Source organism: Piliocolobus tephrosceles, chromosome 3 (assembly GCF_002776525.5).
Source record: "Piliocolobus tephrosceles isolate RC106 chromosome 3, ASM277652v3, whole genome shotgun sequence".
Taxonomy (NCBI): domain Eukaryota; kingdom Metazoa; phylum Chordata; class Mammalia; order Primates; family Cercopithecidae; genus Piliocolobus; species Piliocolobus tephrosceles.
The window spans coordinates 68,545,920-68,567,737 of NC_045436.1; the positions used below are offsets into that span (position 1 = coordinate 68,545,920).

The following is a 21,818-nucleotide window of genomic DNA, read 5'->3' on the forward strand; positions in this document are numbered from 1 at the left end:
CACTACCATGTGAGGACACAGCAAGAAGGCACAATCTGTGAGAAAGTAGGCCCTCGCCAGACACCGCCAGTGCCTTGATCTTGGATTTCCCAGCCTCCAGAACTGTAAAAAATAAATTTCTGCTGTAAATTACCTAGTGTTTGGCATTTTGTTATAGCAACTTGACTAGACTAAGACAGGCCCCTTTGTAAAACACTGAGAGAGGGATGGACTTCATACCCTTTGGGGATCCTTCTCTGTAGAATTCTTTTTTTCAGAAGACTAATTTTTTTTTCTTTCATTAATAGGCTTTTTATTTTTGAATACTTTTTTATTGGTACATAGTTGCACATATTATGGGGTGCTTGTGATATTTTGATACAAGCATACAGTGCATAATGATTAAATCTGGGTAAGATATCAAAAACATCTGTCATTTCTTTTTGTTGGTTACATTCCAAATCTTCTAGCTATTTTTAAACATGCAATAAATTATTAACTATAGCCACCCTATTGTGCTATCAAACACTAGAACTTACTCCTTCTATCTAACTGTATTTTTGTATCAATTAACCAACCTCTTTTTATCCCTCTCTTCCTAGTATTTGCCCAGCCTCTGGTAACTATCATTCTATTCTCTACCAACTTTCTTAGCTCCCACATATGAATGAGAACATGCAATATTTGTCTTTCTGTGCCTGGCTTATTTCAGTTAACATCGTGACCTCCAGTTGCATCCATGTTGCTGCAAATGGTAAGATTTCATTCTATTTTCATGACTGAATAATATTCCCTCATGTTTATAGACCACATTTTCCTTATCCATTCATCTGTTGATGGATACTGAGGTTGAATCTATATCGTGGTTATTGTGAACAGTGCTGTAACAAACATGGTAATGCAGATGTCTCTTTGACATACTGATTTCCTTTCAAATTTTGGGTTATATACGCAGTAGTGGGATTGCTGGATCATATAGTAGATCTATTTTTAGTTTTTTGAGGAATCTCCATAGTGTTTTCTATACTGGCACTAATTTACATTCCCACCAAAGGGTGTGAGCATTCCCCTTTCTCTGCATTCCTGCCAGTGTCTGTTATTTTTTGTCTTTTAGATAACAGCCATTTTAACAGGGATGAGATGGTGTCTCACTGTGGTTTTGATTTTCATTTCCCTCATTATTAGTGATATTGAGTATTCTTTCGAATACCTGTTGGCTATTTATATGTCTTCTTTTGAGAAATGTCTATTTAGATCCTTTGTCCATTTCTAAATCACAGTTTTTTTTTTACTCTTGAATTGTTTGAGTTCTTTATACATTCTGGTTAACCTTTTATTGGATAGATAGTTTGCAAATAATCTCCTCCCATTCTGTAGGTTGTGTCTTTACTCTGTTGATTATTCCCACTCCTGTGCAGAAGCTTTTTAGCTTTATGTAATCATATTTATCTGTTCTTGCTCTTGCTGCCTGTGCTTTTGAGGACTTACCCAAAAGATCTTTGCTCAGACCAGTGTCCTGAAGCACTTCCCCAGTGTTTTTCTTCCAGTAGTTTTATATAATAGTTTCAGGTCTTAATTTGTTTCATCCATTTCAGTTTGGTTTTTATACATAGTGAGAGGTATGGAATCTAGTTTCATTCTTCTGCATATGGATATCCAGTTTTCTCAGCACCAGTTATTGAAGAGGCTGTCCTTTCTCCAATGTATGTTCTTGGCACCATTGTCAAAAATGACTGTAAACGTGTGATTTTATTTCTGGGTTCTCTATTCTGTTCTATTGGTCTGTGTAGGTGCCTGTTTTCATGCCAGTACCATGTTGTTCTGGTTCGTATGGCTTTGTAGCATTTTTTTTTTTTTTTTTGACATGGAGTCTTGCTCTGTCACCCAGGCTGGAGTGCAGTGGCATGATCTTGCAAGCTCCACCTCCCAGGTTCATGCCATTCTCCTGCCTCAGCCTCCTGAATAGCTGGAACTATAGGTGCCTGCCACCACGCCCAGCTAATTTTTGTATTTTTAGTAGAGATGGGGTTTCACCGTGTTGGCCAGGATGGTCTCAATCTCCTGACCTGATGAACCACCGCGCCCGGCCTGAAGTATATTTTCAAGTCAGGTAATGTGATGCCTTCAGCTTTTTTTCTCAGGGTTGCTTTGGCTATTAGGAGTATTTTGTGATACATATGAATTTTAGAATAGTTTTTTTTTTATTTCTGTGAAGAATTTTATTGGTATTTTAATAGGGCTTGCATTGAATCTGTAGATTGCTTTGGGTACCATAGATATTTTAACAGTATTAGCTCTTTCAATACATGAGCATGGGGAATCTTTCCATTTATTTTTGTCTTCTTTCATTTCTTTCATCAGTGTTTTATGTTTCATTACAGAGATCCTTCACTTTGGTTAAATTTATTCCTGGGTATTTAATTTTTCGTAGCTATTGTAAATAGGATTGTTTTCTTGATTTCTTTTTCAAATTGTTAGCTATTGGTGTATAGAAATGCTACTGATTTTTGTATGTTGATTTTGTATCCTGTACCTGTACTGAATTTATCAGTTCTAATAGTTTTTGGTATTCTTTAGATTTTTCTAAATACAAGATCATGTTGCCTGTGAACAAGGATAATTTGGCTCCTTCCTCTCCAATTTGGATGCCACTTCTTTCTTGCTTAATTGCTCTGGCTAGGACTTCTAGTACTGTGTTGAAGAAAAGTGGTGAAAAAGTGGGCATCTTTCTCTTCTTCCAGATCTTTGAGGACAGGTTTTCAGTTTTCCTCTTATTAGCTGTGGGTTTGATATACATGTCCCACCTCAGCCTTCCAAGTAGCTGGGACTACAGGTGTGAGCCACCAACACCCAGCTAATTTTTGTATTTTTTCTAGACACGGGGTTTTGCAACATATATGGCCTTTATTGTTTTGAAGTATGTTCCTTGTATACCTAGTTTTTTGAGAGTTTTTATTATGAAGGGATGTTGAATTTTAGTGAATGCTTTATTCAGCACCTGTTGAAATGATTATATGGTTTTTCTTGATTCTGTTAATCTGATGTATTGTGTTTATTGATTTGTGTATGTTTAACCATCCTTGCATCCCTGGGATGAATCTTACTTGATCATATGAGATCTTTCTAATGTGTTGAATTTAGTTTGCTTGTATTTTCTTGAGGATTTTTTTGCATCTGTGTTCATCAGAGGTATCAGATCTTTTTTTGTTGTATCCTTGTCTGGTTTGGATATCAGGATAATGCTGGCCTAATAGAAGTATTCCCTCCTCTTTAATTCTATAGAATAGTTTGGATAGAAATGGTATTAGCTCTTCTTTAAATGTTTGGTAGAATTCAACAGTGAATCTGTTAGGTCCTGGTTTTTTTTTTTTTGTGGGAGGATTTGTTACTGGTTCAGTCTTGTTGCTCACTCTTGGTCTTACAGGTTTCATATTTCTGCATAGTTCAATCCTGGTAGGTTATATGTATTTAGGAATTTATCTTTTTTTCCCTAGTTTTTCTAATTTGTTGTCATGTAGTTCATAATGGTCTCTAATGATTCTTTATATTTTTGTGGTATAAATTGTAATGTCTTCTTTTTTTTCTCTGATTTTATTTATTTGGGCCTTCTCTCTTTTTCCTTAATTAGTCAATGTAATGTTTTTTGATTTTGCTTATTTTTTTAAAAAACAACTTTTGTTCTTCTCTATTTCTTTTAGTCTCAATTTATTTCTGCTCTGATCTTTATTATTTCTTCCCTTCTATTAATTTTAGGTTTGGTTTGTTCTTGCTCTTCTGTTTCTTTGAGGTGCATGGTTAGATTGTTTATTTGAAATATTTCTATTTTTTGATGGAGGTGTTTATTCCTATAAACTTCCCCATTAGAACTGTTTTTGCTGTATCACATAGGTTTTGGTATGTTGTGCTTACATTTTCATTTGTCACAAGGAATTTTTAGATTTCCTTTTAAATTTCTTCATAGACCCATTGATTGTTCAGAAGCATGTTAATTTTCATGAATTTGTACAGTTTCCAGCATTACTTCTGTTATTGATTTCTAGTTTTATTCCATTATGGTCAGAAAAGATACTTGATATGGTTTCAATTTTTAAAAATTTGTTGACTGGACACGGTGGCTCACGCCTGTAATCCCAGCACTTTGGGAGGCCGAGGCAAGTGAATCACGAAGTCAGGAGATCAAGACCATCCTGGCTGACACGGTATAACCCCATCTCTACTAAAAATACAAAAAATTAGCCGGGCATGGTGGCGGGCGCCTGTAGTCCCAGCTACTCAGGAGGCTGAGGCAGGAGAATGGTGTGAACCCGGGAGGCGGAGCTTGCAGTGAGCTGAGATCTGGCCACTGCACTCCAGCCTGGGCAACAGAGCGAGACTCCGCCTCAAAAAATATAAATAAATAAATAAAAATTAAAATTTGTTAAGAATTGGGTCTGTCTTGGAGAATGTTCCATTTGCTTTTGAGAAAAATATGTATTCTGTAGCTGTTTGATGGAGTGTTCTGTAAGTATCTATTAGGTCTGTTTGATCTGAAGTGCAATTTAACTCCAATGTTCCTTGTTTATTTTCTGTCAGAATTACCTGCCCATTGCTGAAAGTGAGGCATTGAAGTCCTCTATTATTGTATTGCAGTCAATCTCTCCCTTTAGGTTTATTAATATTGCTATTATATATTTGGGTGCACTGGTGTTGGATACATATTACAATTGTTATATCCTCTTGCTGACCTGACGCCTTTATCGTTATGAAGGAGTCCTTTTTGTCTTTTTTTTTTTTTAACCATTCTTAAAGTAATCTGATATAATTGTAGCTACTCCTGCTCTTTTTTGGTTTTCATTTGCATGGAATATCTTTTTCCATCTCTTGACTTTCAGTCTGGTTGTCTTTATAGGTGAAGTGAGTTTGTTATTATAGACAGCATAGACTTTGGTCTTGTATTTTTTTAAAAAAATCCATTCAGCCTCTAGACGTCTTTTAATTTAATAATTTAATCCCTTTATAGTCAAGATTATTATTGATAGTTAAGGGTTTACTACCGCCATTTTGTTACTTGTTTCTAGGTTGTTTTGTAGATCCTTTCTTCTGTTTTTCCTTTCTTCCTATATTTCTTTGTGATTAAGTGATTTCCTCTAGTAACATGTTTTGATCTGTGCTCTTTATTTTTAGCACATCTCTTGTAGGTTTTTGCTTTGTGGTTACCAAGAGGCTTACAGAAACATCTGAGAATTGTAACAGGTTATTTTAAATTGATAATGATTTAACTTTTATTACAAGGAAAACTATGAAAAATAAACTTTAGTCTAATCTGCCCCCCACATTTTGACTTTTTGTTAAAAAATTGACATATTTTTATATTGCCTATCCTTAACCAATTGCTACACTTATAATTTTTTTTAACAGTTTTGTCTTTAAGTTTTCAGACTTGTGATATAAGCGGTTTACTTTCCACATTTACAGTATTATTCTGATTTTGGCCGTTTTATTACTTTTACCAGTGAGTTTTATACCTTCAGATGTCTTGTTTATTTTACTTTTTTTTGTAGTAGAGATGGGGTTTTGCTATGTTGGCCTGGCTGGTCTTAAACTCTTGGCCTCAAATGATCCGCCCACCTCAGCCTCCCAAAGTGCTGGGATTACAGGCATGAGCCACCAGGCCCAGCTAGATGTTTTCCTATTACATGTTGGCATCCATTATATTCAGATTGCAGAACTCTGTTTAGCATTTCTTATAAAACAGGTATGGTGTTGATTAATTCCCTCAGCTTTTGTTTGTATGTTTGTGTTTCTTCTCCTTTGTGTTTTAAGGATAGCTTTGCTGGGTAGGGTATTCTTGGTTGACATTTTCTTCAGCACTTTGAATATAACATCACACCCTTTCCTGGCCTGTAGGGTTTCCACTGGGAAGTCTGCTGAAAGCTGTATTGGATGTGATATTTTTCTTTTGTCTTGCTGATTGGAGTTTTTCACTCTTTGTCTTTGATTTCTGCTAATTTGATAATGATGTGCCTTGGGGGATAATTCCTCTTTCATTTGAATTTGATTGGTGACTTCTCAGCTCCTGTACCTGGATACTGTTTGTCTTTCTAAATTTGGGAAATTTTCAGCCATTCATTCTTTAAACATACTTTCTAGGCCTTTTTATTCCTTGTCTGCTTTGGGAATTCCAATTACATGGAGGTTAGTACACTTGATGGCGTAGCATAATTTTTGTAGGCCTTCTCCACTATTTTCATTCTCTTTTCTGTTTACTACTCTGACTGGATAATTTCATATGTTCTGGCTTGAAGCTTGCTAATTATTTCCTGTTTAATCAAGTCTGCCATTAAAGCTTTCTCAGGAGTTTTTCAGTTCAGTTATTGGATTCTTAGTTTTAGGATTTCTCTTTGATTTCTTTTAATTTTTTTCTATTTCTTTGTCATTGTCTCTTTTTGCTTCTGGATTGTTTTTCAAATTTCACTTCCCATCCTGGGGAGGACTTATATTGAGCACCGGAAGTAAACTACTGTGCTGGAATGGACTTGTTGCCCTGTTGTCATTTCCGGTCTCATGAAGGCACAGTGAATATCAAAAATTAAATGATGTTCTGGAACTAAATTGCTGCCCTGCCATTGTTTCCTTGTCTGGGGAAGACTTATAGCAAATACCAGAGTTTAAATGCTGCCCTGAAACAACACTGCTGCCCTGCCATTGTTTTCCAGTCTGGGGAAGACTTAAAAGGGCACTGGAACTTAATCTCGACCTTTTAGTTGTTTCTGAGCTAGAGGAAGACTCCACTCACGCACCTGGGATTTGTGGAAAACCCAGCTGGGGATTTGGGCCTTCCTCTGGATTGTGCCCCTGAGGCACTATGGTCCTGGCCAGTCTGTTTAACTTGGTATCCCTACTGATCAGAGTGCTGAGATCAGCTTTCTGTGATGAACACCCTGGTCATTGTTTCCAACTCACCCCAAATAGTTAAGCTTTCCTGACACTCCCAATAGTTCTGATCGAATAGGACCAGAACAGACTTGCCATGAAGATTCCTAGACCAGTGGGGAGATCAAATATTCACCTTCAGTTCCCTCCTTCACCAGCAACCATGGGTCTAGGGAAAATCTGTGTGAGTGGCACTATGCCAGCTTAGGGGAAGAGGTATAAAATGTAAAATGTGTAAAATGACTGTTCATGTCATGGCTTCTCTCAATTCTGTGTGCCTAGGTGGTTTCTCTGCTTCTCCTCTGAGTTCTGGTATATTCATGGTGGTATTCTTGTCATTGAATGGTTTCTAATTGTATTTTTGTCAGGGGCGTGATGCTGGGGGATTCTTTTCCACCATCTTGCTAATATCACTCTGAAACTCTATTTTTGAATAATTTTAGATCTATAGAAAAGTAGCAGAAATAATAAGACTTCTTTGATTTTTCACTCAGTGTCCCCAAATGTTAACATAGCACCATGGTATAGTTATCAACACCAAGGAACCAATATTGGGAAATTACTATTCAAGAAACTTCACACTTTTTTTTTGGATTTTATCAGTTTTCCCACTGATGTCTGTCCTAAGGTCTGATCGAGGATCCCACGGTGCATGTATTTCAACAGGCTTTTAGTAAATATTGGGATTCCAGGCTTTGCCTCTGGCTAGATATGAGAGTGCAAATCGTCTGTGCCCCTCCACCTCTCCAGGCAGTCATGCTGTCCAATCTTGGGACATAGGGTAAAGTGAAGGGCCTCTTCAGGCAGGCAGATAAGTCATCAGGCCACTCCATGGGCCCTGGGAGACCATGAGCACACAGCTGGGCCCTTCTTCAGCAAGTGGCTCTGTGTTCTCAGTAGTAGGAATAAGTAGACATTGAGGCCTCAATAGTTGGCAAAAAGCAGAGCTTCCTGTGGGAAAAATACTTTGAATAAGGAAGAAAAAGGACATTTGTATTATACAAGTTTGGCTGTCTCTAATTTAAAGAAAGTTAAACTTTATTGCACAATGACTACTAGTTCTTTCTTCTTCTTCCTTCTCCTCCTCCTCCTTCTCCTTCTCCTCCTTCTCCTCTTCCTTCTCCTTTTTCTCCTCTCTCTCTTCCTCCTTGTCTTTTTCTTTTCCTCCTTCTCCTCTTCCTTCTCCTTTTTCTCCTCTATCTCTTCCTCCTTCTCTTTGTCCTTTTCTCCTTCTCCTCTTCCTTCTCCTTCCCTTCTCCTCCTCCTTCTCTCTCTTTCCCCCTTTCTCCCTCTCTTCTTCTCATTCTTCCCCTTCTTTTCCTTCGTTTCCTCCTCCTCCTCCTCTCAAATTTAGTTTTCCACAGAATCCGCTGTCCTTTGGAATTTTTTTTTCTTTTTTCTTTTTTTTTTTTGCTTAGTATCTGTTCATTTCTCCCAGAATCATAGTTTGGAATTAATGTCCAAATAGTAGTTAATCAGATGATAGAGATTAAAGTGAAGGGAGGGCATACACTGGAATAGCAAAATATATCTGCAGTGAAACCCAGTGAACAGAATACTTCATGTTAGGTTCAAGTATTGGAGGAAAAACAAATACTTTCATTAAAATCAAAGCTACTTTTCAGAATCTCATTATATTCTTTTAATGAGAAATGTATTTGTTGGTTGTCTTGTCGTCTTTGACTCTTAAAATGTAACCAAGCAAAAAGTGCCTAAGAATGTGATGGCTACATTGCCTTTAACTTAACTTCGTTAGTAGCAGAGGTTCCATGAGTTATGAGTACTCTGCTCTGTGAATGTCTCCATTTTTGAGGTGCCTTTGTGCAGTATTGATAGGAACCATTCCTGGGCTCCACTTACAGACTTCTGTTGGTGAACAGGATCTTACAAAGCAGAACAGAAGTTTGTGATAAGGAAGAGGATGAAGAGAGCAGGTCCTTGTGTTCTTCAGAAACAGTGAACATTATCCTACTGATTTTGGACAAAGGGAGTTCTCCAAGTAGGAAGTGACACAGAACGTATCACAGTGCCTTTCCATTCCAGGTTTTTGGTAATGAGTAATGAATGAATCCCATGAGAGCAGAGCCCTGTGGAGCAGGTGGCAAATGTTGCTCTCTGACTACAGTTCTCTGCTTAGGGATGCTAACATAGACTGCCTCAGATGCAGGCAGGGTGTCCACACTGATCAGGCATGGCTTTGCATTAACATCTGTAGTGCCGTCTACTTGTGCAGTGAGATACTAGGATATACAACAGAATAGGTGCTGGAAGAGGTGTCCACTACAGTGTGGACAGACTCTTTGGATCTGTATTAATAACAGCCTCTCCCATGGATTAGCTAGTCCAGGCTTTGGTGCTTTATTTCCTCCCAGAATAATGGAGTGTGTACTCCTTAGCTATTTGTAGCACCAAGAAAATTAATCCAGATGTCATCTTTTTCTTTTTTTCTCCTCTAGTGTGGCTGGATACTTGGCAGGGCACACAATCACATGGTCTTCAGATCTTCTAAAAGCTGATTTTCCTGGGCCTAATCCCATGAGAGTTGGAGACAGTCTATGATAATTACTGATTCAGCTCCTGCTGGTGTTGAACTTACTGAGAAACTTAAACAAGAATTAAAATACACACCCACACACGCCTCAGATGGAGCCAAACACTAAACCAGATTAGTCTTTTGTGGTTACCTTTTCTTTAGGATTAGGAGGATCAGAAAGCAAGAGCAGATTCTGAAACACTGTAACCCCATTCCCCACTGGGTCATAAGAGGCTGGTGCTCTTGAGGACGAAGGTTGGCAGCAGGTGCCAACTAGGTACTGGCTTGTGGTCCCAGCAGAGCTGGCCTGCCACAGCCCAAGCTTCTTGTTTTGGTTGAAAAATGGGTCTTTTGGCCTTTCATGCCTGGACATTCTCTGGAACTCAGATGTTTGTGAACCAGGTTCAAGGACATTCTCTGGAACTCAGATGTTTGTGAACCAGGTTCAAGGACTCTCAAGTTCAAGTCACTGGCAGATTGGAGAGAAGACCTAGAAGTCTAAGTGTCTGAGGTAATGAGAGGAGGGACGCAAAGCCTCAATGAGACTGCAAAGTCACCTGAATGGGAAAGCTTGCCCTATTGCTGGCCTCAGCAATGGCACCTTCAGGTTGTCCCCTGTACGGGTTGATGAGGGAGCGGAGGACCCCAGGTCTCTTCTTAGTGTCAGCCGTGGCCACAGGTTTCGATGAAATTTAGTATGTTGATTAGGAGCGTGCCAAAATCAGAGCAACTCCCCTCCCAAGGGGACGTTCAGTTTTCAGTTGTTAAAAATACACCCTGAGACAGAAATTTCAGGACACTTAAGTGACTTTGAAATCCATCCAAAGGTTACTCTGTTCCTTCACTCCACACATCTCAGGCATTTCCATGTTGGTCTCAGCTGCCATGTCAATGGTTTATTCTTTTTACATGTTGGAGCAGATCTGGACCTCCCAAAACATTTTGGGGAGAAGTAGACTTAGAGGGGTTTTCCCTGCTCTGTGAGAGAAGGAATTTAGCAAGCATTAATTTTTCTAAGAAGGTGGCACAAGTTTTGATGTGATGTGCTGGAAAATAGTAATAGTCACAATTTATCGTATTCCCCCAAGAGAATGGAATGATGTTCCCATAGAATCTTGCTCATCCTGTTAGCAATAACTTATATTCTCTTTCTGATTCACACCAACAAGGAGCAGAGGGTGTTGGTGGGGGAAATGATACGGGGAAATACAGTTTGTTTTTTGCAGGGATTCAGAATGTGTCTCTGGACTTCAAGATAGGAAGAATGTTTGCCTAAAGGCTGATGATAGTAACCACCCCACCCACCATCATCTATTAAGGATTTACTGTGTGGTCACTTTACAGTCATCCAAGTAAATTTCCATAATCACCTGATAAGATGGGTATGGCTTTTCAGAAAAAGAAACATTTCTGGAGGGTAAGTAACACAAATCATACAGCTGAGCCATCTGTCTGCATCTCAAGCATCCAGGCAGCATTCGGCCTCTGTGGGTGTTGTCAAATGTGCTGGTCTCTGTTAACTCAGGGTTTTGGATTAATTGGTGGAGCTGCTCATTTCCATAAACACCCAGGATGCAGTCTGCAGCCTCTATTTAAAGTGAGGTCCTTGGACGAGCAGCCCGGCAGCACCCAGCAGCTTGTCAGCATTGCAGAACATCAGGCACTCCCTGGAGCTACAGCACCAGATCCCCAGGCAGGCGCACGTGCATCCAAGTTTGAGCCGCACTGCCTTCTGCTACTACGGAGGAATGTATCCTTTACTCTCTCCCTCCCCTTCGTCTCATCTTGTCCAGTAATTTTAAATTATTTAAAAGTAACAGAAAATCATAGTGTCTCAAAATGGCTTACCAAGAAACACGCAAAGCTGTAGGATCAGAAGCTTGACATGAAGGTTTCTGCACATCTTTGAATTGCTTTACAGAAAGAAAAATCCAGACATCTAAAAGATTATAATTTCAGAATTCATAGTAACATGGGGATCTTCTTGGTGTCAGAACTGAGTTCTTGCTGAGGTTTGCACTGGGCCGTGTCCCCCAGGCAGCTGCAGCACAACACAGAGTCACCCTTGCTGTCTAAGCCTTGTTGTTGGAGGGGAAGAGTGAGGACCAAGCTGTCAACAATCCCAGACCTGCCAAGCCCCATTTGTCTGTTTGCCTGCCAGGATTCTAAAACTGCAATTGGGAATTCTGACTTTTACTGAATGTGCAAGGCTGTGTATATACAGCTTTGGTGAGCTGACCCCGTCAGGGATGACTGTGATATACTTTGTCTTACAGGATTCAGAATCCATGGCTAGAAGAGGTAATAAGGCTATTGGGAGGGCCTGCTTCTCCTCAGCCCGCCCCCACCCCGTGTGGGTCTCCATTCTGAAATTTCCATTCAGGTACTTCACAGTTCTGCAAACTATGATAGGACTAGAAGTGAAAACATCGTTGGGGGGATTTAGAGGACATCAGCCTTTGTAGTAGGCTGTGGAACCTGGTGTACTTGGGCTTGTGTAACTTTCTGGTCCCTCAAAAGAGGCAACATCAGAATATTGAAGAAAATGAGAGTCACTAAATATAGCTTGTCGTTTTTGCCCAAATTTTATTACTTGAGCCCATAGTTACCAGAATTATTCAGGGTGAGCTTCAGTTTTGGCGGGACAGCATTAACTTGCATCTGTGTTAGCAGTATTGCATCTTTGTACTCTGAAGCCAGACAGATCTGAGTTTGAATCCTTGTTTTAGCACTAGGCCCTTATTCCAAGCCTTTTTTATTTTTTAATTTCAGGCTTAGCATATTTTCAATGCTTACTTTCTGTCACTTAGAGGATGTATAGCAGCACATAAAGGACAATGCATGCGTACCCACCATGGCAGCTTTGTGTCCCCAGCTGTCAGGTGGGACATGGAGCTCCTGCTGCCCAACTCTCCAGGCTGTTCGAGGTCTGAGCGAGGGCACACTTGGCCACAGACAGGAACAGGCAGTGCAAAGGATGAGGTGCTCCCTCCACACAACTGAAATGTGTCTTTCTCCAAGTCTCTCAGTTCTCTGGTGGCCTTATTAGTTTCAGAATAGTAAATGGCTAATGTATTTATTTGTGATGGCCTCATTGGCTTTGGAAACATACTTAATTTTTAAAAATTTGCTTTAATGCCTTCATTACTGCACTCCTCCAACGCTTTCTATGAATTATTTTAAAGGCATCTGGGCATAGAGCACAAGCCCACTTTTCTAGCTACAAAATGGACATGCCTGAAGTGTACGCCCAGCTTGCATCACCTTCCAGTGCCCTGCCTGGAGACAGAACAAAAACTTAATCCCCAGGAGGCTTCTGAGGGGCTCCAGGGAGTCACAGGATTCTTTAAAGAAGGAAAAGGTCAGACCCTGATCCTGATGACACTGTCAAAAATTCTAGAACTTTCACAGTTTAAAATATTTTACATTTATACAAAATAGTCATGTATAAAATGTTTTTTGTGCATTTTACATTTTTAAAAAGGACAGTGGTAATTTCAAATGCCTTCTGCTTATATGTCATGTAAATAGTTAGGAGCCCATATTTTTTACAAAAACTATTTGTGGAGATTTTCATGACTGTATGGGTGTTTTCAGTTGGAGGACTTGCCAAACCTGTGTTTTGAGGCACACACATGATCTCTGCTTGGGAAAGTGGCCAGTGCCACTGTGCAGTGCATTTATACGTGACTCTGATTTGGTGTGTGCTGTGTTGGTCACCACTTAAAAGTAGAGCCAGTGTGCACAATTTGAATGTATAAAAATTTGAAAATATGTTTAGCCAGTCTACTCTTCAGTACATTTTAAGTGTTGAGTGGAAAAAAACAACAAAAGGAAATGAATGAAGTAAAGGAAAGCACTTACCGAGTTCTGTCAAACACAAGAGCTTCAGAGGACACACTGCTTCAAGACTGCAGTGTGGTGTGTCCCTCCTCATTGATTTAACTAAGTGGATACTGAAAAAGAGCATCACAGAGGCATTGATCTTGGTGCAGAAACCACCTCTTCCCCCCTAGGGGAAAACAAACTAGGAAGCAGTGTGGCAGGAAGACCCCTCTTGAGAGCAACACAGAATTTAGACTACAGCCAGCTGTCACAAAGCTGTTAACAGTTTGTGGTGTTCAGCTATAAATATGCCACCAAAAGCATAAGGTGTTACTCTTAAGAAAATGGCATCTTCATCAGATTAAAAAGCTCTGAAACCAAAAATGATCCAAACTTAAAATTTTGATTTTCCTCGTAACTCTGTGATCTGTTCTGGACACAGGGCCCAATTCTGTCTCTTGAGAACTAGGCAACCCCTGGGCAGAACCAGCTTAATTAGCACCATGGCCATCCCTTTATGCTGAGAGTAAACCTAAATATTCACCTTATAAGGAATTCTAAGCTCAACCACATTTACAATGCTCAGCCCTCGGGGTTCCAAGACTGCTGGTCTTGGGACACCTAGTGTGACGTTTATGACACAGCACAGCTTTGAGGCATTTGTCCTTGGCTGGAAATGTCACACCTGGGAGCAGGCACACCCTGCAAGAGGCTATTCCCTTGCCACCCAAGCAATGAATTAGGATGAGACAAAGCAAAAATTACACTGTTACGGAGACATCACTGATCCCTGCAATGAATAATAATCTTTTGACTTTGAACTGGTAGGCAAATGGAAGAAATCTTAAGAGCTGACAACATCCTAGCTGGTAATTAAAAAAATAATTAGTATTCCAGTTTGAAATTTGATTTGGTCTTTCACGGAAATTTTCCCTCACCTGGAGGTCACCAAATTGTACTAGCTTTTATTTTTTTTTTTAAAGCAGCACAGGACAAACTTCTTCTACTATCTATCTTGAAAAACTTCTAAGCTAGCCCTTATCCTAAATCTTGCACCTACAAGTCTTAGAACATGAAATCTGAACTAAAGGATTCAAAGATGAAATGTAATGATATCATACTTAATATAAACATCTATTTCAATGTTTACTCCAGACTAAACACAATAAAAGTGCTTATGAAAATTATAAGTCTGCCATCTTTAATTCTTAAGTGTAGACTTATGAAATAACTCTTGACATTTATTTTGTTGGCATGTGCTAATAATACACACACATTCCAAAGACAGCAAAGGAAAAACCCCAGTCCAGAGCATTCTGTCTGTGTGAAGCCAATTAAGACACCGCCTCTAGTGCCTTGAGAGAGATTCTGGGCTGCAGAAATGGTTGCTGGGGAACGTATCTCCCTTGCAGAGCCAGAAACCACTGACTAACATGTCTGTCTTCAAATAAGATCTACTGTGAAAAGGGCTTCCCCTCATTTCACCTGGGCTCCATTCCATGAAGATATGTTTGTTAGTGGAAATTACGAAGGAAAACACAGCATCCCATACACAATTTATTTTATATAACTTGGTGTTTTCGTTTATTGAATCATACAAATTCAAATGGGGATTCCTGAATAAATCTTTTGTTAATTTACCTTTGGCAGAAACAACAGATTCCAAAACAATTAGTAGCATCTCATTTATTTGTAGCTTAAAAAAAATTCTGTAGCATATTTTTCAAAAACATAGTCTTAAACAAATGTGCTTCAAAAGCTAACTGGTAATGATCTGATTACTATCTTAGCTTATTTAAGAGAGCTGTTACTTGAAGGACGGACTAGACATGTATTTTTTAAAAAAACACAATTTTTGGTCATGTGAATGATTCATGTTCAGATTTCAAAAATAGGAAACATCCTAAAGTGCATCATTTTATTTATAATCTCACTCCTTGAAATTATAGCAATCTGTAATGTAAACAGTAGAGCAAAGAATTCCAAACTATATTTTTATGTACATTTAAACCTGTAGGATTTATGTACCGTCTTTGAGTGTGGATTAAAACCAGGGCACTTCCAACACATAGCTCAAGCTTCCATACGATTAAGAGCAAACTTAAAGGCATTCTTTTTCCCCATCCTTGACTTAACATGCAGCTGACAGGGGAGAGCTGCTACCTCACTTCAGCAATGGAAAATGTTGCTGTAAATCCCATTAGACCAGCCAGTTCCTCACGACCCTTTAAAACTGAAAACTGGTCAGTATAGTTTTACATTCCTTTTCTTTTCCTTAAAACTGTGCCCTTTAAGAAGGCAACTTTTAAAACATACAGGAGGGTGGCTCTGCTGTGTGTTCATCCTGTAACACTTGTCGTCAAAGGCAAAGCTCCTGAAACACCTTCTCTGGTCAACCATGGCGGGCAAGCAGACGCCTGGGCTCGGCCTCGCAGAGCACAAAGGTGGACCCAGAACCCACTGTCCTCAGCGCAGGCGCAGGAGTTAAAGTAACAACACATCAGAAGGTGACGTCAAGCACACTGAAGAGATGGATGATTTGGTGTCTTACATTTTCTGGTCCCTCCAAAATGTCTAATATAGACAGCTTTGTGACAGTCTTTTGAGAAGAATTATAATTGGCCAGACAGAATGACATTTTTTTTTTCTTTTTATACACGATCTCGAAAATGTGTCATTTAGATTCTGCCTTGGGCTGAGCTCTGACAGGTTACAAAACCTGTCAGTTTGGGGATTTTAGTGCAGATATTTTTTTAAAAATTAAACTCTGGTAAGTACTCAGGAGGCTGAGAACACAGGCCCCTTCTCTCCCCTGATCCTCTGTATGCAGGCTAGGACTTAAGCGAGCCCCTTTATGTTTGGCTAGTGCCACAACAAAACAGCCCCAAACAGGTTGCCATGAGCATGCTGGCCTGGCTTGGTATTTGATGATAAAATCTGAGACTGGTAAGTGCAGTCAGTGTTCAGGAAACAATCTCCAGGCTCTTCTCCCATCACCTGGTTTTAAAATCAGCCTTCATACAGCTGCTTACCATCTCTCTGTCCTCTGCAGATGACCCGGTCCTAGGCAGGGACCAAAATTCCTTGTCAGCTGAGGAAGTCCTGAAGGAACACCCTGAAGATGATGACTGCACTGCCATTGTGGGCAGATGCACCTTCTATCTACCTGAGGGCTGAAGGGGAAAACCTTTCACACACGTGAGGAAGGCGCAGCTCTGTGGAAAGGTCACCAGAATGGCAGCGGCAGCAAATAGGGCTCCAATGCACGTTCGCACTTAACTGGGTCCAAGGAGAGCACGGCCCTCCACAGCAAGTTTGCTCTATAGAATAAAGTCCTGAGCTTGTTTTTATCACAGTTAGACAGAGAATGGTCTCATGTTTCTCAGTTATCCAGGGAAGACCAGTGTATATTCTCTGTAGATGAGTGTTGTCTAATGTAGTGATTCATCTCTGCTAGTGTTAGGAAAGCTCCACTACTGTGTGTGTGTGTGTGTGTGTGTGTGTGTATGTGTGTGTGTGTGTCTGCATGCATGCGCATGTGCACACACTGCAATCTTGACTTTCCAATTACAAAATGCCTAAGTCAGGTCACATTGTCTTCTTCCAGCCAGTTTCTAAGGCAGGCAATGGAAACGGGAGCCGATGCCAAAAGGTCTAGAGGCAGAAGGGCCGCATGCTTTGCAGGGCCAGCTCCAAGGCTGCCTTCCAGAGCTGCTCTTTCTCAGGGGAGAGTAAACTCTCACTGCAGCTGCCAGCCCCCTGTGCTCGGGCGGGGGTTGCCCCTCACATGGACTTGGAATCCGTGTCTCTCTTGCTGATGAGCACCTCCAGGAGCCTCAGTTTCGCCTTTATGTGCTTGTATTCACTGTATTCTTCAGCCATAGGAGTGCGGTCTTCCTTCTGGACATTTCTAATGCAAATAAAGGAAAAAGGGGTCTGAGGATCATTTTCTGTCTTTGCTACATACTCTTCATCGGGCAAATTATCATTGTGTGTAGAAACTTTGCAGTTTATCAGCTTGTAAGATCAGTGTGGCCAAGTGGCCCTTGGTCTTAAGACTGGAGCTGGATTTAGACAAATAATGAAAATGTTTCACCCAGAAGGCATCATGCAACTGAGTTTTTATATAATTAATCTGGCATCTTGTATGACAAGAAGGCTAAGAAATGCAGCCATTCTCTCTGCTAAGTATGAATTCACATTGAGCTCATACACCAGAATCCTTTATTGATAATTAATGTTTTCTCATTCTTATATATTTCATCTTGTGAACTTTTAAATTTTTAATTAGCAACTAGTCCACCCACAACTTAGTGTTTTTTTTTTTTTTTCAAAAACAGATAGTACTCTTGCTTTCATAAAACAGTCTTAGAATTCAGCAGCTGGATTGCATAATACTATTATAATAAGCCTTTATAGTTTGAGTAACTTTCCATGCATCATATTTATATGCACAAGTATTCGAGAGCTTATAGGTCAAGCCCTCTGCTAAGTACTTTGTACCCATGATCTAATATAACCCTTATAACACCTTGATGAGACGGAGCCATTTCTATACTACACATGTTGAAACCAGCACAGGAAATCAGGTAACTTGCCTGCTCTTGGCCACCATGCGGTGCACGCTGCTGCTTTGCGTTTTATGGGAAATTGCACATGGCCAACATTCAAACGTAGGCTTCCTGCCTTTATTATTAAAGGGCAAATGTGGGTAAGGAGGATAGCATGGGGCTTAAATTGTTCAATGAATTAAAAACAAACCAATCTTATTCATACCCCGCCTTGTTCTAGGAAAGGATTCTAGTGGTTTCTCAGGGGGCAGGGTAAGGAACAGGTGCTCAGGAATTGGAGCATCTGGAATGCAGGCGCCCGCTGTACTCTGAGGGCCTTCACTCTCCTCAGACATGAAGTCATGGAACCAGAGCTTATCTCCAAGTCCCTCATAGTTCTAAACGTTTTTGACAATTAAGTTAACGTCCTCCATTGACATTTTCTTAAAACCTGGGCGTTGCATAATTCTACATGGTTCCTCATGTATAAGACATCCGTGCATAACGTGACTTAGAATATAAAAAAGGATAACCAAAAAATAGGCTTAGATGAAAGATTGGAAAGATACACATCAAAACATTAATTCTGATTTGTCTTTGGTTATTATTTTGGGAATTGCTACTTAAATTTGCTTACCTATATTTTCTAAATACTCTGCAGTGGGGGGAAATGAAAAGGAAATGTTTAGGTATAAAAATATGAGACATGTCCAAATCACAGATCCTAAAAGTAAATTTACACAATAATTGTTAAACTAAACTGAAATACAATGTATTTTAAATGACAAAAAGTTTTATGGTACTTTTATTTCCCCAAACTTTCAGGAAGTATAAAAGAGGACTCAAGAGAAACAATACTTACATAGCTTCAGTAATCTGGGTTAAAACCAATTTAAAATGATAAAACCTGACTCCAATGTAAGAGATGCAAATCTGTTACTGGTTCTTTCCTCGGGCTCCTACTGTGACTTTCAGTAAGATGTTTTGTGTGCTGTTCCTTGTAAACATGAAAGACTAAATTATGCCTTAAAATTCACTGGCGAGAGGCAGCCCATCAACCAACCATGGTTGGCGAGAGGCAACCATCAATCAAAGAAAAGTAGATTTACTGCTTTTCTTTTTTTTTTTTTTTGGAGATGAAGTCTCGCTCTGTAGCCCAGGCTGTAGTGCAGTGGTGTGATATCGGCTTACTGCAACCTTGGCCTCCTGGGTTCGAGCAATGCCTCAGTCTCCAGAGTAGCTGGTATTATAGACCTGTGCCACTGCACCCGGCTAATTTTTTGTCTTTTTAGTAGAGAAGGGGTTTCACCATGTTGGCCAGGCAGACCTCATGTCATCCACCCATCTTGGCCTCCCAAAGTGCTAGGATTATAGGTCTGAGCCACTGCACCTGGCCGACTTACTGCTTTTCATGCATATTTTTCATTTAAACTTGGCAATTATCACCTTCATTTTTGAAATAAGCTTGAAAATCAGTAATACTTAGATCCCTCTTTCCCGTGTTTCTCTAGCTCCTTTTATTTAGAGATGAGGTCTCACTCTATTGCCCAGAATAGAGTGCCGTGGTGGACCATAGCTCCCTGCAGCCTCAGACTCCTGGGTTCAAGCAATCCTCCTGCCTTAGCCTCCCAAGTAGCTAGAGCTACAGGTGTGCCACTATGTCTACTTGGCTAATCTCTGGCTTCTTAAGAAAAAAGCATTGGTGCCACCACCAGCTGGAAATGCAGCTTCCTGCTGCTCATTGTAGATAAGAATTTGATGGCACAGGTTCGTTTCATAAATGTTAGCTGAATCTGCATTACTCTTGGGCATTACCCAAAGAGCATTTCTTCTGGGTGGTCCACACAAATCCCATCATCTCACAGTCAACCTCTGACGGTCCCTGGGCACAAACCCAAGGACCAGGTTACAGGGAGGATGCAGAAGAGTCCCCCGCTTGCAGGCATTCCACAGATCTGACAGAAAAACAAAAGGGATGGGTGTGTGTGGTGCGGCGGGGGTGGGGAAGGGAGGGTGGGGGAAGACAGGCACTACCTTCCATTCTGTCTGAAGAAGTTGTCTTCAAAATCCCGAAGTTTCTTTCGAATCCTTTTCTTTTCTTCTCTCATTTCCTGGAGGTGTTCCAGGAGTTCAGGTCTAAGAGAGAGGAAGCATTGCAAAGAAATTAAGTTAGATTTGAGTTGTCATAAATGGAATGAATGTGTAACTCAACAGGAGCTGTGCAGAAAGGGGAGGCAAATAAATCCAGAAACTGCTGAGGGCATTGAGGGGACGCAGAAATAGATGTTTTCCATTTCCTGAAAGCCAAACATGCTGGCAACAGATCCAGCTTCTGGGGGTTCCTGCTACTTAGGAATTCTTAGGCCTTGTGAAATCCCATGGCACTTTGTCGTATTTTTCTTTGAAAGAAGAAGATGACGTCTGTGCTCAGCGTGTGTTCAGTGATGGGCTGTGATGTACAGAACCACACGGTGCCATTTAGAGAGAGAACTTCTGGTTGTTTAAACAAGACTCAAAAGTTCCCTCAAATAACATGGGCTGAAGCATATAAAAAAAGAATTAAAAAAAAAAAAAAAAAGCACTGTGTTACCCAGATACACCCCAGGTAGTCACATGTATTTTATCAGCTAATTTATTTAGATACAAAGGCTAAGATAATATTTAAGACAGCTATTTTTGCCAAAACATTTCACCGCCACCACCAGAATGACGTACATTGAGGCAGCATGGAGATTCGAAAGCCCTGTGTCCTGGCTGCATTTTGATGGTATTTTATCATCCATTGGGGAAATAAAGCCATCAGCATCATCTTCGAATTGGTCCAGAAAGCATCGTGCACTGAAATCGGGTTTCAGAGTGACCATAAAGTCTGGCTTCACATTGCTATCGTCTTCTGACCCCTCCTCTTCTTCCTGGAGATACACAGCAACCCCAATAAAAATCTGGTCACTTTTTGGGGCACACTTTCATTATGAGTATCATTTAATAATCAGACACCATAGAGTTTCTTCTGTATCTACATTTAGCAATACATATGTACATTACAGATATATTACTGAATATCCGTATTCAATATAAATATACACATTTAATACAAACAACGTAGCCACTCAATAGAGAAAACAGAGTGCAAAACTATTTTCAAATAAGTGTACAGCATGTTAATAGTTGTCAGGGTGAGGTAAGAAGGAACAACCATCACAATTTATAACCTAAATCAGATGAACTAAAAGGATCCAGAATTTTCCAGCTGTGACAGTACAAAACAAAATTCATCACCAGTAACCAGTGCTTTAAAGGATTCTACTACTTGTGTATCTCAGAGGGCTTTTTAAAAAAAATCGGTCTGAACATTTTCTGAAATAAAACAATATAACCTTTCTATTTCAGAATTGAGATTAGAAAATATTTTATGGCTGCTTAATGCACAAAATTTTAGGGAAATTTTAAGAAGACTGAAACATACTATATTCTCATGATTGAAATAAGAAAACTCAAGCTTTTCCAAAGAACTTCCAAAGGCCAAAAATCTATTTTTCAGCATACAAGATTCTAAGAAAAGTATGATATTCTCTGTATTGATAATGCAAATAGAAAAATAATAAAGCCAGATCAGCATTTCTTAGAGCCAATGTAAGGCTATGTAAGCCTAAGGAAGAGATGATATCAGAGTCTGAAAGATTTCAAAAGAAGTGACGTACTGCCAAAAGGTAGTCAGACCACAGAGAATAACTTACTATCCTAAAAAAATTTAAAAATTGGTTCAGAATACAGCTATATGAAAAACGGTATGCACAGCATCAATTATTACAGGTAAACCAAATGGCTTCCATGGCAGTGCAGCAAAAAAATCTCCGGAGACAGCAGCAGTTCCTGCTGGAGGGCAAAGTGCAAGTGTGCAAATGGTTCATGGTAAATTTTGGTATGTTTAATAATGGTGTTTCTGAAGAGAAACACTGTGAATAAACAAGCCACCAAACCAAGCAAAACAAAAAAGGACTATCATATAACTGATATCA

The 21,818-nt window shown here is 39.8% G+C and overlaps 1 protein-coding gene and 1 long non-coding RNA gene across 7 annotated transcripts in view; one reads left to right on the top strand and one right to left on the bottom strand.

Moving 5' to 3' along the window:
- The first annotated feature begins 8,115 nt into the window (after positions 1-8,115).
- LOC111528677 lies at positions 8,116-18,583 on the top strand. Of its 2 annotated transcripts, none has more exons than XR_003306877.1 (2): positions 8,116-11,174; positions 15,392-18,583. It is a non-coding gene; the product is annotated as an uncharacterized LOC111528677 (long non-coding RNA). The 2 variants fall into 2 exon arrangements; XR_004228879.1 differs by having other exon boundaries at positions 15,545-18,583.
- FAM13A (family with sequence similarity 13 member A) overlaps positions 14,434-21,818 on the bottom strand; it is a 325,132-nt gene continuing 317,747 nt past the window's right edge. For all 5 annotated transcript variants that reach the window (XM_023195427.2, XM_023195431.2, XM_023195429.2 and 2 more), the window contains 3 exons: positions 20,515-20,711; positions 19,834-19,935; positions 14,434-17,159 (listed from right to left, as the gene is read on the bottom strand). In XM_023195427.2, coding sequence (XP_023051195.2) covers positions 17,033-17,159; positions 19,834-19,935; positions 20,515-20,711 — 426 coding nt within the window. In that variant the 3' untranslated portion in view covers positions 14,434-17,032. The remainder of the gene's footprint in view (positions 17,160-19,833; positions 19,936-20,514; positions 20,712-21,818) is intronic.